This window comes from Amblyraja radiata, chromosome 9 (genome assembly GCF_010909765.2).
Source record: "Amblyraja radiata isolate CabotCenter1 chromosome 9, sAmbRad1.1.pri, whole genome shotgun sequence".
Classification (NCBI taxonomy): Eukaryota; Metazoa; Chordata; class Chondrichthyes; order Rajiformes; family Rajidae; genus Amblyraja; species Amblyraja radiata.
The window spans coordinates 20,381,233-20,397,786 of NC_045964.1; the positions used below are offsets into that span (position 1 = coordinate 20,381,233).

A 16,554-nucleotide genomic window follows, 5' to 3' on the forward strand; every position below is an offset into this window, starting at 1 on the left:
CTCTCAACTGGCATCATCAAATAGCCAGATTAAGTATTCAGTCTTCATGTTGATGCTTGTGAGCACCGATGTGGAAAGAATCTGGTACATTTTGCCAAAATAAATCTGAAGCAAATTATGAAAGTGCAGAAAGTAAATATATAAGATTATGAGAAGTACAGATAGGGTAGATGGTCAAAATCTTTCCCTCCAAAACTTTCCACATTTAAGATAAAGAGTTATTAAGGAACTCAGTTTTTTGGGTTTTGCTACAGGCAATTGTTGATATCTGCCAGAGGAGATGGTGGAATAAGACAGCATTCCTATGTTTAAGAGGCTGCCTTATGTCACAGGCGACTGTGGAGGCCAAGTCAATGGATATTTTTGAGGTGGAAATTGACAGATTCTTGGTTAATAAGGGTGTCAGGGTGTATGGGGAGAAGGCAGATGAATAAGGTTGAGTGGGAAAGATAGATTAGCCATGATTGAATGGCAGAGTAGACTTGATGGGCTGAATTCTGCTCCTAGAACTTATGAAGAGTGATTAGACAGACATGGGATAGGTAAGGCATAGATGGATACTGGTCCACTGCAGACAAATGGGATTAGTGTAGACAGGGAAATAGGTCAGCATGAATGTGGTGGACTGAAGACCCAGTTCTGTACTACAGCACCCTATGCCAATAGATGAAGCGCATTCAGACCTTTGACATAAGATTGAGACATTATATTAATTTCATTATATTATATTATGTACATTATATTAATTGTTTTAATTTCAGCTAATCATAAAACTCTCTCTTGAAATGGGAAATTACTTACTTAGAATGAATTGCAAGGTTGGGAATGAGTAAGCAATAGCAATGCAAAATTCTTCATATTATTTTTGTAGATGCTGTTTCCATCTTCAAACCAATACATTAGCTAAAGTAACTTCTCTTTCATCTCATAAACACAGCTTAATTCTTGACACAGTTGCTGAAGATCTAATTACCATCTAAGGATATAGATGTTAGACAATATATTCAGTCGTGCATTTAAAAAAAACACAGAGTACTATTTACCACACTGCCCCAAGCCACCAAAGTGATTGTTGCACTGGCAAAACACAATAGTTAATACTGGGATTATCAAGGGACCGATGAACCAATTGCATTAAGTTGATTCAATGGCGCAAATGTAAAGCGCTGCAATTATTTTGCAATGGTATTGCCCTTTAACTACACTTTTATTGTACCACTGAAACCAACATTTTCAAATGTCGGCCATTTTAAAGTAGTAGAGAAAATAGTGTGAATGCCCAGTAATTGTGGCATTACCTTCACCATGCATTTCCTGTTGACAACATAGACTTTTAAAAGATAAATCAATTTTCCAATTGTTGGAAAATTGTCGTGCAGCATTACAAATACTTGAATTTAAATCATGAGGTCACTTGCAATAGGCCTGGTGGAATATGGAGACAGTCTCACCATAAATCATTGAACAACTCAAAATCAATGACTTATTCATGCCTAACTTGGGCAGTAGGTCTATTGTGATGCTCATTTCACTAGATTTCCAAGATACATTGTGTTAGAACACCCATCTGCAGTTTTTGTGCAGCAACTAACATTTATTGGTTAAGTTTAAAAATACTTCACTTGTGGCAGTTTTTTTGTTTTTTTGCCACAATACAAGCACCTCCTCTTGGTCGCTCACTTTTTCTCTCTTTTTCTCTCTCACTTCTCCAGCTTCCAAATGTATCGATTTTCCTTATAGTTTAATATCTCCACTAAAATATTTGACAGAGGAACCTGAGGTACTGTGTCAGTGTGCAACAGTGTTCATGGTTCAAGACTCTTCAGCTTTGGTTCATCCTCCATTTTGCTTTAGCCACTCCACTTAGCACACTCAATGTTCATGTCTCTTCACTTCTAATTCCACTTCAGGAAAAGTTATACTTTTTAATTTAAAGCACAAATATCAAAACCGATAATAGTAGATACGTATTTTCTCTCGTTGTCTGTACAGGATTTTAAACATTTCTATATAATAATTCTTGTGTATTATTTTAAATGAGACCTAGTTTAATAAACAGTAACACTCAACCTTTCCTTCCATCCCAAAACCTTCAACAAGTAAAGGTTAAATGACAGCGCAAATGTACAGGAATGCACAAATGTTTTGTATTCTTTCTACAAAACCAATTGTTTTGAGATGGACTCGCATGCCCAGTTTTCAATCAGTTTATTTGGAGTTGACCATTTCATGGGATTGTTGTGATGTCATTGCAAAAGCACTTCTCTCCCAATTCGTGAAGAACGAAACCATTCTGCCTTTTATGTTTCATGTCAGTTAACATTTGGCAATGCCGGTATATATAGGACTTCCTCAATATATAACCTTCCTTGATAAACAAGACGGGTAAAAAAAAATTTCCTAACCAAGCTTGCCTCAGGTCTTGCAATGACATCACAGCCTGGGCTCACTTCCAAACCATTCCCGGTTCCACAAAGTTGCTGAACTTGGTGCGTTGCGTGGTACTGCAGTCTTCAGCTGAGGAACCAGAGTCAGTGATGTGCAGGCAAGCATTCGATCCAGGGAACAAGGTCGACGCCGAATCATAGCCCACCAGTCAGCATTCCAAATGTCCACTCACAATCCTGGGGTGTCTCATCTCCTTACAGCGCTTCTTTCTCTCTCTGTGAGCTTCTGCTGAGTTTCATCTCTGCTAGCTGGATGTATCTGATCACATTTGTATCTGCATTTGAACAAGAGAAGAACAAGAGTAAAGATGCGCATGCACAAATAATGTTTTAGTTTAGTAACCAAAAGATTCCCCTTCTCCACTCTCCACCTAAATAACCAACCGCCATGTACAAAGATAAATGCATCATGCTGATAGGCTATCTTACCATCTTGCACATTAAAACTGAGCATGGTTTGGCTTCATTCAAACTCCAATCAAGTGCAAGGAGGGAGTGAAGGGAATAAGTTCTTCAGCAACCAATGTGCCTGAGTTTCTGTGCCTAATGTGTCAATTAGACCAACACACGTCTCCTGCAATGAAAGTATCCACCTTGTTCAGAGACCAGACATCAGATTTTGAACCATCCTGTCCTTAGACCTCCAATATTACAGAGAGCTGTGTATTATGCTCAAAATTGGAAATACTTCCCCCTGTGAAAAGCCATCACACACTTCTTTTCCTTGGCTTTCTTTGTACCTTCTTTAGATTTTACTTTAGACTTTAGAGATACAGTGTGGAAACAGGCCCTTCGGCCCATCGAGTCCACGATGACCAGTGATCATCCTGTACACGAGCAATGTCCTGCACACTAGGTGCACTTACAATTTTACTAAAGCCAATTAACCTACAAACCTGTACGTCTTTGGAGTGTAAGAGGATCTGGAGCACCCAGAGAAAATCCACACAGTCACAGGGAGAACGTACTAACTCTGTACAGACAGTATCTGTAGTCAGGATTGAACAGAGGTCTCTGGCGCTGTAAGATACCAGCTCTACTACTATGCTACTGTGCCGCCCCACCGTTCCAGGTCATTAAAACACAAGAATAAGGGTAGAGTAAGAAACAAAAGAGAAATGTAGAGTTTTCAAGGGATGAAAGCCAAAGAATTTGAATTTGATGCATTTGTGTCTGCTTTGCATACTGTAAACTCTGTGCAGGTGCAGTGCAGCCCAATTTGTGTGTGAGTTATTTCCCGAAATTCTTGCTGCAGCCCTTAAGGATGATGAGACATCCTTTAAATCGGGAAATCTCAAAGCAAATGAGTGCTAGCAAATCCTTGTGGAATCCTACCCTTCAAATTGCCCCAGTCTATTCCTTCACCACAAATGGCCAGTACTTGTCAGGTTAATTTATTGTGAATCCTATTGTCTAATAATAGTTTTCCTGCCAGGATCCACATGCATTTGGATTCCTGTGAACTGTGTTGTGCACCAAAGATGGTTATTTTTAATACTTTTTATATTTGTGCTCAACGCTGAAGAATACAAAAGTTATTGTAACATGGCAGCACATAATTGATGCAGTTACCTCACTGGTGGCATTTTGCACTAAGGGTCATTTCATCTGTCCCTAGGAGCCTAATTTACTGCATGTAAATTGGATCGGAGTACACATAACTCTTGAACTAAGACCTATGTGGCTGTATAGCGGCACTGATTACTAAGCCTGGCTGATTTTACAGTTCATTAATCCGATCAGGATTGTGGAACAAGTTAGAGAAGCTATATTTGAAAACGATATTTAATGTGAAATTGGGGGGAAACGAATGGAAGTCGTCGGTGCCTCATACACATCTAGGTCAACATACCTGAGGGGAAAACATCAGTTGTACCTTAATGGGGAAATCCACTTACTCCCCACAGCTTTGCAAAACAAAGATCTCAATGTTGCAATCAGAGTACTGCCGGTATATAGTAATGCATTCAAAATGTTCAGTTGTACATGGAGTTCCATAAAAACATGGAATTTTTAAATTCTTATTTAGAACACTTTAAATCTTATTTGATATAGACAACATTACTGCCCGACAGTAGAGATTACATGTGTTATACTTGGTAAAAGTGAGTGTTAATGTAAGCATTAATAAATGTATGATAAATAATTTGGATGATGACGTGAAGAAAATTTGACTGGAAAGGCCACATGGACAGTGAATACAAAAATAAAAAGACATTGCTGAACGGTGTATTATTTATAAACTTGTCTGAATGTTCATACATCATTCCTCCCATAGATGTTGTCAATAAATGCTTTAATCTCTCAATCTTCATCGATATGGTCCTAACTCTGATAATAATAATAATAATAAATTTTATTTATGGGCGCCTTTCAAGAGTCTCAAGGACACCTGATGTTCTAATCTACTCTGTAGCTGCGAATTGGCTCCTAAAAGTGAGCTCAAAAAGTTGTTTTGTCTATTTATATCACCTCGTCAAGGTTATGCCAAAAGGCTATGAGGTAGCCAGTTAAAATTTTTAATAGTTTAGCATTGTAATGATAATGCACAGTAAAATGCTGTAAAACCAAGTCCCAGTTAATAATCAGTCCTCCTTACTCTCAACAACTTCTTCTTCGACTGCTCCCGCTTCCACCAAATCCAAGGCATAGCCATGGGCACTCTCATGGCCCTAGCTATGCCTGCCTGTTCCAGGCGTACACTTGCCCTATCTCCGAACTCTATCTCTGCTACATTGACGACTGCATCAGTACTACCTCCTGCACCCATGCAGAACTCACAGACTTCATTAACCTCACTACCAAATTCCATCCTGCACTCAAATTCACTTGGACCATCTCCGACATCTCCCTCCCCTTTCTTGATCCCATGTCCCCATCACAGGAGATAGACCAGCGACTAATGTCTATTATAAACCTGCTGACCCACTGCTATCTAGAGTACACTTCTTCCCGCCCTGCCTCCTGCAACTCCCTGGCTAACTCATTCCTTGACTACACTGAACTACTCTGGGCCTACGCAAGATCCCAGTTGCCAAACATTTTAACACCCCCTCCTATTCCTATACTGACCTTTCTGTCCTGGGCCTCCTCCACTGTCAGAGTGAGGCTAAATGCACATTGGAGGAACAGCACCTCATGTTGTGATTTGAATATTGATTTCTCTGACCAAGTAACCATTGCTTTCCCCTCTCTATGTCCCTCCCTCATCCTAGTTCTCCTACTAGTTTCACTGTCCTCCTAATTAATATATACTAATTGTATGCCTCCCTTGTCACCTTCCCCTCATCCAACGATGAACCATTTTACATTTCCTTGATCAACATCTGTTCTTTTTCACACCTTACATGTTCTTCGTACCCTTCCATACCTTGTTTCCCTCTTCCCTAACTTAAGGGCCTGTCCCACGATGCGAGTTTACCCAAGAGCTCTCCCGAGTAAAAAAAAAAAATCAAACTCGTAGTAAGTACGTAGCGGGTACGTCGGAGCTCGTGGACGTCTTGTAGCGGCTCGTATCGCTAACGGCAGGTAATCGGGAAGCGCGGTAAGTTCGTGAAACTCGTGAAGTTTTTTCAACAGTGTGAAAAATTTCCAAGAGTAAAAAAATACTCGTGATGAAGTACCACGACTTTGATTATTTTTTTTAAACTCGGGAGAGCTCTTGGGTAAACTCGTATATCGTGGGACAGGCCCTTGATTCTGAAGAAGGGTCTCAACCCGAAATGTCACCCACTCCTTCTCCACAGTTTAAAGGAGATGTGCTGGACACGTTTTCTTTGCACAGAAGAGGTCGAGTGCCTGGAACGCACTGCTGAGAAGATAGTGGTTGAGGCAGATACGATAGTGGCATGCAAGAGGCTTTTGGATAGGCACATGGATATGCAGGGAATCGAGGGATGTGGATTATGTGCAGGCAGATAAGTGATGTTCCTGGCATCAAGTTCGGCGCAGATATTGTGGGCTGAATGACCTATTCTTTTGTTGTACTGTTCCATGCACCATCGATGATATTATTGCTATTGCCCGTTAATTATGTACGATTTCTACACATGCTTATTACAAAACACAAGAAGGCCATTCAACCCATCGGGTCCATGCCTGCTCAGAGTACACCATGTCAATTGTCCCATTTTCCATCTGTTTTGAAGCTTATTCTCCCTCTCATGCCTATCATTGGCTCATTCCACCTACCTACACTAAGGGGTAATTTACAATTGGCAACTAACCTATCAGCATATCTTTGTGATGTGGGAGGAAACTATAGCACTCAGTGGTAGGTAGATGGTCGTGGGGAGATTGTGCAACTAGCAGAGATGCCACCTGAGGATAGGATCGAACTCAGGTCCCTGGAGCAGTGAGGCAGCAGCACCAACTGTTGTCCATCTTTTAGTTTAGACTTTAGAGGTTCAGCAAGGAAACAGGCCATTCGATCCACTGAGAACATGCCGACCAGCGATCACCCCATGCACTAACACTATCCTACATACTGGGGAAAATTTATAATTTTACTGAAGCTAATTAACCTATTAAGCTGTATGTCTTTTGGAATGTGGGAGGAAACCGGAGCACCTGGAGAAAAAAAACCCCACGCTGTCACAGGGAGAATGTAAAACTCCATAAAGACAGCACCCATAGTCAGGATCGAACCCGTGATGCTGTAAGGCAGCAACTCTTCCACTGTGCCACCCACAGTTATTAATGATCATTTATTTGAAGACAAAGCACCAAAATAAATTAGGCTCATGGCACACAATTTGCTGAGGTTCGTTATTGTCTAAAATGTCGAGAATATTTCAACATACTTTACCGAATAAAGAGAATACGGCAAAGGTTATCATGAACTTATAAAGTAGGCCAAGTACCCAATTAAAATCTAAATATACATTTGCTCTTCTCTTGAATATCGCAACATTTTTACTACAGTGAAAATATTTGTGGAAAAATTAATTGGACAAGAAGGTTGATGACTGTAGGGGTCCCTTGAACTGGTGATATAAAAGAGAAAAGTCAAAGCTAATAATGTTGAAACAAAATGGAATCTCATGTATATTGTCCACAGGAGATAGTTGCTGCTTTGGATGATAATAAATCAAAAGGACAATGTGTCTAGATAATGAGAAAGAGAAAGAGAGTGAAATATTCTGTAATCGTATTTCAAACCACAATTACAAAATACATGGATACACAGATTTATATTGAGAATGAGATGATCAAATTTTTCTTTATATGCTGTATATTCGAGCATTATTATATGGACTTGCACTGCAAAATCGCCTCAAGGTTTGCTTACTCCTCTCCTCTGTATTCTTGGTATAAGTGTAAATTGTCCCATGTGCGTATAGGGGATCGCTGGTTGACGTGGACTCAGTGGGCCGAAGGGCCTGCATCCGTGCTGCATCTCTTCACTAAAAACTAAAAGTATAGGTTTACACTCGGAGTAACCCTGAATGAGTTTGAAGTGATTCTCTATTTGTGACTGAAAGAAAATTCGAAAGATGGTTTCAAATGTAAATACGACAATTGACCGATGGAAGCACATCCTTACTAACTCAAAGCTCCCCAGTCTCAGCATCCACTTACGTTTGAAATGACCCTGGTAATTTTGCCTGACTACATTACAGCAAATTGTTATCAACCTTTGCAAAATGGACCTAAAAAGCCAGAATTGCTTACTCTAAGCTGGTCAGAATGAAAGTGCCAAGAGTTGTTGGAGGACACTCTGATGGATCATCTTTCCACAGCTGCAATCCTACCTCGTGTTCAAGTAGGAACTGCAGATGCTGGAAGATCGAAGGTACACAAAAATGCTGGAGAAACTCAGCGGGTGCAGCAGCATCTATGGAGCGAAGGAAATAGGCGACGTTTTGGGCCAAAACCCTTCTTCAGACCTATCCTACCTCCCCTGACAGCCCACGGATTTCACCTATTGAGGAATCAGTTCTCGTGATCGATAGTGTTCTACCTGGTCTTTTCTCGCCTCCAGCTCTCCAGTTACACCCCTCCCAACCCCCTACTGTCAGTCTGAAGAAGGGTCTCGACCCAACACGTCACCCATCCTTTATTTCCAGAGATGCTGCCTGGCCCAGTGAGTTACTCCAGCTTTGTGCTTATCTATTTTAGTGATCCACCAGGCTGGGACTTCACTCAGGGGTGGGAAGAGATGGGATGGTTTGAGATTGGTGGGCAGTAAGGGACTGAAGTTTAGGGGTAACATGAGGGGGAACTTCTTTACTCAGAGAGTGGTAGCTGTGTGGAATGAGCTTCCAGTGAAGGTGGTGGAGGCAGGTTCGTTTTTATCATTTAAAAATAAATTGGATAGTTATATGGATGGGAAAGGAATGGAGGGTTATGGTCTGAGCGCAGGTATATGGGACTAGGGGAGATTATGTGTTCGGCACGGACTAGAGGGGTCGAGATGGCCTGTTTCCGTGCTGTAATTGTTATATGTTATATGGTTATATCCGAAGATTGAAAACCCAAGGTAGTTGCTGCCTTGCCAACTCAACAAAATTAACCGCAGGTCGCCCGTCAGATATTTTCAGCAAGTTTCTGGCCCGTCAAAGGGACAAATCTCATCAATCGGGCAAGTGGCTCAAGGCCGCAGATGATCTGTGAATGGATATGCGGGCGAGAGAAAGATAGATTGAAGGGTGAGGGGGATCAAAGTAGGGGGCAGAGCAAGTGGGCTGTTGGGATGGTGGAGAACTGATCAAACGCAGGTGTGTATAAAAGTTAACACAACTAGACTTGGGGAGTAAACGTGGTCGGCAACGAGTACCAGGAGAAGGTAGCTGCTTTATCAATGGCCAGATTTCCAAGCCTCAGCAAAACCATCAGAGTAAGCATGTATTAATACAGGCACAGTCTCTCCGTAAGGCCTAAATAAAGAGTGGAGGAGCAGAGGGGAATAAGTGCAAGGGAGGGAACAGGGCCAGGGGAGCGGACAGAGGGAGGGTGGGAGAGAGAGAGAAGCAGGGACAGAGGGAGGGATGGAGAGAGACAGGGAGAGAGACCGGGACAGAGAGAGACACACAGACAGAGGGAGAGACAGAGAGAGGGGGAGAGAATGTACAATTCACACAATTATTAAATGTACAATTCTCACAGTGATTTCTTGCACTGGGTAATTTGTGACCCAACAACAGTTCCACTTTAGCATAAGCAAATTCAAGTCAAGTCAAGTCAAGTCAAGTTTATTTGTCACATACACATACGAGATGTGCAGTGAAATGAAAGTGGCAATGCTCGCGGACTTTTGTGTAAAAGACAAACAACCAAACAACCAAACAAACTATAAACACAATCATAACACACATATTCTTTTACATAATAAATAATGGAAGGAAAAACGTTCAGTAGAGTTAGTCCCTGGTGAGATAGGCGTTTACAGTCCGAATGGCCTCTGGGAAGAAACTCCTTCTCAACCTCTCTGTTCTCACCGCATGGCAACGGAGGCGTTTGCCTGACCGTAGCAGCTGTAACAGTCCGTTGCAGGGGTGGAAGGGGTCTCTCATGATATTGTTGGCTCTGGAGTTGCACCTCCTGATGTATAGTTCCTGCAGGGGGGCAAGTGAAGTTCCCATAGTGCGTTCGGCCGAACGCACTACTCTCTGCAGAGCCTTCTTGTCCTTGGCAGAGCAATTCCCAAACCAGATGGTAATGTTCCCGGACAAGATGCTTTCTTGTTAAGAGGCTGCATCCGCTTGGTTGAGAAAAACAAGGCCCAAGTGCTCCAAACTTTCTTACAATAGGTGTCAAACATTTTGGCGCTGTGTGGTTTCATCTTGCTAGATCTATCCACCTTATTGTGGATAGTCCTGAGACAGCTCATCGCCAGCTTCTGATGCACCATTGTACCTACGCCCTTGTCCCCACCACCCCAACTGACCGCCACCTGAACAATGAGATGTGAATATCCTTTCCCGCATCCAGAGTCTCACACAACTGCAGCCTAGGCAAGTACACATCTGACTTATTTTACCCAGAATCTAAGGTCAATGTAAACAGAAGATGGCAATAGGAATCCATCCCTCCTTTCTCCAATCTTTTCCCCCCAAAAATTGACCTTAAATGCATTCCGCAACACAAAAGATAATGGCTACACCCTTTCTTGAATCATTTGGAAATTAGACTGTCTGGGTTAACTAGGGGGTGCATTAGGAGAACTACCAGCTCTTTTGCAATCCACCCATTTAGATGACATGAGGGACGGGAAGGCCACGTTTTACTATAAAAAGCATCCTTGTGCAACATCACATTCTCAAATTTAAGTGTCATGTTTAATGTATCCCCAGGTCGGTGGGGGCGCTGCGAGTCGGCTGCCCTGCCAGCAGCGTGTTTGTTATTTCGACTTTTTTGTTTTTTTTAATGTGTCTAATGTTAGTTTAGTTGGCTCTTGGTGTGTCTTGTGTGAGGGGTGGTGGGGGGGGGGGGAAGGGAGGAACTGCTTTCGGTCGCCTCCTCGACAGAGAGGCGACTTTTTCCATGTCGCCTCCCTCGCAGCCTATCAGCATGGATTGGCCTTTCCCGGAGTCGGGCCCGGAGCATCAGCAGCAGGCGCAGCATGGACTTTTCCATCGCGGAGCGGGGCGAAACATTGCCGGGGCTCAGCTGGCCTGCTGACTTTGGCATCATGGGAACGTGGTCTGTGGAGCTTCTAGCCGTGGGCGGGGTGTGGACTTGCCAGGAATCGCCAGAGAAGAGCTCCGACTGCCGGCCTACAACATCCTGAAGCTGTGGTCTCCGGTAGGAAAGTGCCGATTCGGGACCTCCAAGCATGTTTGACCGTCCCGACGTCGGAGTTTGATCATCCTGACGAGAGGGCCTGTACATCTGGCCGTCCGTAGCGGCGACTGCGGAGGGTTTATGGCCCCGACACGGGTGAACAAGGGAGGAAGACTGACTGAACTTTGTTGCCTTTCAACACAGTGAAGAATGCTGTGGTGGATTTTGTCTTAAATCTTATTGTGTATTGTGTGTTATTTTTAAGTGCATCGCTGCTGGCAAATTCATTTCACTGCTCCTTTGGGTGCATGTGACGATTAAAATTGACTTTGACTTTGACATTTGGAAAAAGATGGTTCAATATGTCTGTGAATCAAAATGGTGACTATATTTAACTTTGCACCTACCTGTGTATATCTCGTTAGACAGAGGAAAGTGAACGATTCCTTACCTGTTGGCTCTCGGTTCTTTGCTTCCTTCAGATAATGTAAAGCTTTGTCATAATCCCCAAGGTGGTAGTAAGCCACACCAGAGCGATATAGAGCCTTGAAATTATCTCCTTCCTTCTTCAGGACCTTGAGACAATATTCCTTTACTCGCTCGTAATTCACGAGTTCCGCTTGTAGTAAGCACGCTTTTGAGAAAAATGAAGAAGAGAGAACACATGAGATTAGCAATTATAGATTTAAAACATTGACACAAAAAGAGATAACATGAGGCTTTGCTCCCCTTGGTTTTGTTTGGCTATTGGGTGGTAGGTACACCATGGTGAAAATGAATGCCCAACTGGCTGAGATCATTCCTCGCAGAGTCTTAGAGAGATACAACACAGGAACAGGTCCTTCAACCTACCGAATCTACACCAACTATCAACCATCCATTTCCACTAATCCAATTTTAATACCAATTTTTATTAATTCCACATTCTCATCAACTCCCCTCACATTCTACTGCTCACACACCAGGGAAAGTTTCCAATGGCCAATTAACCAACCGACCGCAAGTAGTTGCGATGTGGGAGGAAACCCAAGCAGTCATGTGGAGAATGTGCAACCTCCACAGACAGCACCTGAGGTCCTGTTACTCATCAAAATCGTTGCAGCAGACATTTTAATAAACATTCAACAAATTGCAAGTATAGCGTGCCTTTAATGCAGTTAAAATGTCGCACAACACTTTTAAGGGTGTCATCAAACAACATTCAACAACGTGCCAATGGAGTGATATTAGATCAGGTGATCAAAACTTTCTTCAAAGAGGTAGAATTTTTAAAGAGAATTTTAAAGGTGGGGAGAGGTAGAGAAGTTCAGAGAAGGAATTCTAGAATTTAGACCGAGATGTCTCTAGGCACAGCTGCTACCAGTGCACTGAAGCCAAGGATGTGCAGGTGACCAGGATTACAAGAGTGTGGAAATCCCCAGGAATCTCGCGGTTGAGGAAGGAGAAGGAATGGTAGAGTTGCTGCCTCACCACGTCAGAGACCAGGGTTCGATCCTGGCTATGGGTGCTATCTGTGTGGACTTTATACGTTCTCCCTGTAACCACATGAGCTTTCTGCGGGAGCCCGGTTTCCTCCCGCGCTCCAAGGATGTGCAGGTTTGTAGGATAATTGGCATTGGTAAAATAGCAATTTGTCCCTGGTGTGTAGGATAGTGCTCGTGTACAGGGTGATCGCTGGTCGGCATTGACTTAGTGGACGGAAGGGCTAGTTTATGCACTGTATCTCTAAAGTCTAAAGTAAATTACATTGTTACATACAGTATCGTACTGTTACCAGGATGACATTATCCTTCTATGAAAAAATAATTACTGTGCAATGGATCTTACAATCTTTCCACCAAAAGTATCTTATTGCTTGAAGAAAGGGAGCGCTTAAAAATAATCTTTGCATTATGAATATTTGAAATATATTATATTATATATTAAATATATTATAATATGGAACACCAGAATAAATATAATTTGGAAGCAGAATCTGTAATATTAATTAACAGGGAGGGAGATATTTATTTTAAAGGCACTTGGGGAAGGAAGAGTGAAGCAGATTAGCCTCTAAAAATGTGATCAACTATATTTGCACAGGGGAGAGAACAAAGTACAGGGAATTAAGGAAAGAGAAAATGAAATTGATCTATTGGGAGCAAGCATTATCTGATGGGACAAATGGACTCCTTCTGCGTCATTCTAAATATTAGATGGGACAGTCAAAGGCAACTTACAACTTCTAAGACACAAAATGCTGCAATAACTCAACAGGATAGTCGCAACTCTCGAGAGAAGAAATGGGTGTCATCGCGGGTCAAAACCCTTCTTCAGACCTAGGTGTGGTTTAGGCAGAAAATCTGATCGCACTTAAAAAAAACCAGTCGGGTAGTAATGTGGAGCTGTGATCTGTTAGGTTATTGACAAAATGTTGGTATGTAGGAATAAACTGGGTGTCTCTTTTTTGTCCAGCGCAGACATAATAGCACAAATGGTCTTGCTCTGTGGTCAAATCATATTTCCTATTATTTGACCGCACATGTGGCAAGAATGCATGGACAAAACAACTCTTGCTACACCATTGTATTTTACTTTCAAAGTCAATGAGGGGTAAATAATCCTAAACCAGGAGATATCTTGACTTGCAACCAAAGGACCTTACTGCACAGTGTAACCAATGGGACCATCTGCCTAATCATAGCCATTCTCTTCACCTGGAAAATTACACAGCACTAATCACATCCATTGATAAGTTTAATTTTCCAAATCACTACTTTTCTCAAGAGCCTTGAGAAAGTTGGTATTTGTTTTGAAACGTGCCTCCAATAATAATTCCTCTACCAAGAAGAAAGACTATGGAAATGTGGTGTGTCTCCATGACTTATCAATTTCTACAGATGCACCATAGAAAGTGTCCTATTGTGGTGCATCACAGCTTGGTTTGGAAACTGTTCAGTCAAAGACAGCAAGAGATTTCAGAGAGTGGTTAATGCAGTGAGGCCAATCAAACAAAGTAGCCAACTCCCCCTCCCCTACCGACTCCATCTACACTTCACGTTGCCTTGGGTAAGTACCCAACATAATAAAGGATGACTTACTCTCCGGTCATTCTTCTTCTCCCCTCTCTATTCAGTCAGGAGTACCTTCATAGCACCCACCACCAGTTTCAGGAACAGTTACTTCCCCACTTTATCAGACCACTGAATGTATTTCTCAAAACCTAAGGGTTTTGACAATTTCACAATCTCCCTACCTACCTCATCGCCGCCCTCGCACTTTTTTATTATCTGCACATTCTCTGCAGTTGTAAAACTATAATGATGTAACACTACTCCACTCTAGTTATTTTTTACTCTTTGCACTACGTGCTGTACCTGTGTACAACTTGACTATATTCATATCCAGTATGTGCAGGAAGGAACTGCAGATGCTGGTTTACAACGAAGATAGACACAAAATGTTGGAGTAACTCAGCGGGACAGGCAGAATCTCTGAATAGTGATATTTCGGGTCGACGCCCTTCTTCAGACTTCAGAAGAATGGTCTCGACCCGAAACATCACCCATTCCTTCTATCCAGAGATGCTGCCTGTCCCGCTGAATAACTCCAGTATTTTGTGTCTATCTTCATACCTGGTACGAATTGACTGGATAAAAAGTGCACAATAAGTTTTTCACTGTTTCTTGGTACATATAACAATAATAAATCAAAACTGGTAATGAGAAGTGCACAATAAGTTTTTCACTGTTTCTTGGTACATATAACAATAATAAATCAAAACTGGTAATGAGAAAGAAACTTTAAATTGTAACTAACATTCTAGCTGGCTGTCAGCACAAGGAGAGACTGTATTTAACCTCCCACAGTACCAGCGATGGTCAGAGCAGAAGTTTCCTGTGGCTTGGTGCATGCTTCAACAATCCTGCCTCAGCAAAGGCATTTAACTCATGCACAGAAGGGAAGGAAATGTAGACCAGAGCACTGTTCAGAAGGGAAGTATGCTTCACAGATGGCTGTGGAGGCCAAGTCAATGGATATTTTTAAGGCAAAGATAGATGGATTCTTGATTAATATGGGTGTCAGGGGTTATGGGGAGAAGGCAGGAGAATGGGGTTCAGAGGGGATGTTAGATCAGCCATGATTGAATGGCAGGGTACACCTGATGGGCCAAATTACCTAATTCTGCTCCTATCACTTATGAATTTATGAACTGCTTTTGTAGACAGGAATAGCAACACAGTGGTTACATTATTGAATTGACAATTCAGAAGCTTGGACTAATGACCTAGTGAATGGAGGTCATAACCCATCATGACATATTAGTAATTTAAACCAATGAAACAAATAAATCCAGAGCTATTATCAAAGATGGTAGCCACAAAACAACCTTATCTTTACACAAACTTACATAATTAATTTGCTTTTTTCAGGGAAGAGAATCTGTTTTCCTATTGTGTCTGGTCTAGACACAACTACAAGCAAAAAAGAACACAAAGTGCTGGAGTAACTCAGTGGGTCCGATCTCTGGAGAGCATACACAGGTGATGTTTCTGATCGGGACGTTTCTTCAGACTGATTGCAGGGAATGGAAAAAGAAAGCGGGAAGAGAGGAGAGGCAGGACAAAGCCTGTCAGGTAATAGGTTGATACAGGTGAGGGGGTGGGGGGGGGGGGGGGTGGGTTCAATAGGCAGATGGTGGACAAAAGTCAGAGATGAAAAACAGAAAGTACTGACTAATTCTGTTTCCTCTGCCCCTTCAGGCAGTACTTTCCAACTCATAATTACATTCTGGCCAATGTTAGTTTTCCACATCTCCCTCAATTTTTAGTCAGAAAAAAAATGTGTCCCTGCTCTTTGATGACGATATACTTACTCTGTATATACTACACACTCCGTCGATTATTTCAGATTTTACAGCATAAGAAATGGGCGTATGCCATATGTGATTGACCTTTCAGGAGGAATTGTCCCTTTCAATGCTACTATCACAAAGCAAACAGTGTAATGGAGACTTGATTGGCCTGCGGTTGCCAAATGATGGTTGGTCCTTGGGTCAATGCCATCCGTTCCTCCTGCATGCAGTCCACATAGATAAATGTGAGGTTATCCACTTTGGCGGCAAAAACAAGGGGGCAGGTTATTATCTCAATGGGGTTAGGCTAGGCAAGGGGGAGGTGCAGCGAGACCTGGGCATCCTTGTACACCAGTCACTGAAAGTTGGCATGTAGGTACAGCAGGCAGTGAAGACAGCTAATGGAATGTTGGCCTTCATAACAAGAGGATTTCAGTATAGTAGTAAAGAGGTTCTTCTGCAATTGTATAGAGCTCTGGTGAGACCACATCTGGAGTATTGTGTCCAGTTTTGGTCTCCTAATTTGAGGGAGGACATCCTTGTGATTGA

The 16,554-nt window shown here is 42.2% G+C and overlaps 1 protein-coding gene across 1 annotated transcript in view; it reads right to left on the reverse strand.

The window, feature by feature from the left end:
* Positions 1-249: 249 nt before the first annotated feature.
* The window catches only part of ttc9 (tetratricopeptide repeat domain 9), a 62,869-nt gene continuing 46,564 nt past the window's right edge, over positions 250-16,554 (reverse strand). Inside the window, exons 2-3 of the mRNA XM_033026827.1 lie at positions 11,623-11,805; positions 250-2,722 (exon numbers count right to left, since the gene is read on the reverse strand). Coding sequence (XP_032882718.1) covers positions 2,643-2,722; positions 11,623-11,805 — 263 coding nt within the window. The 3' untranslated portion in view covers positions 250-2,642. The remainder of the gene's footprint in view (positions 2,723-11,622; positions 11,806-16,554) is intronic.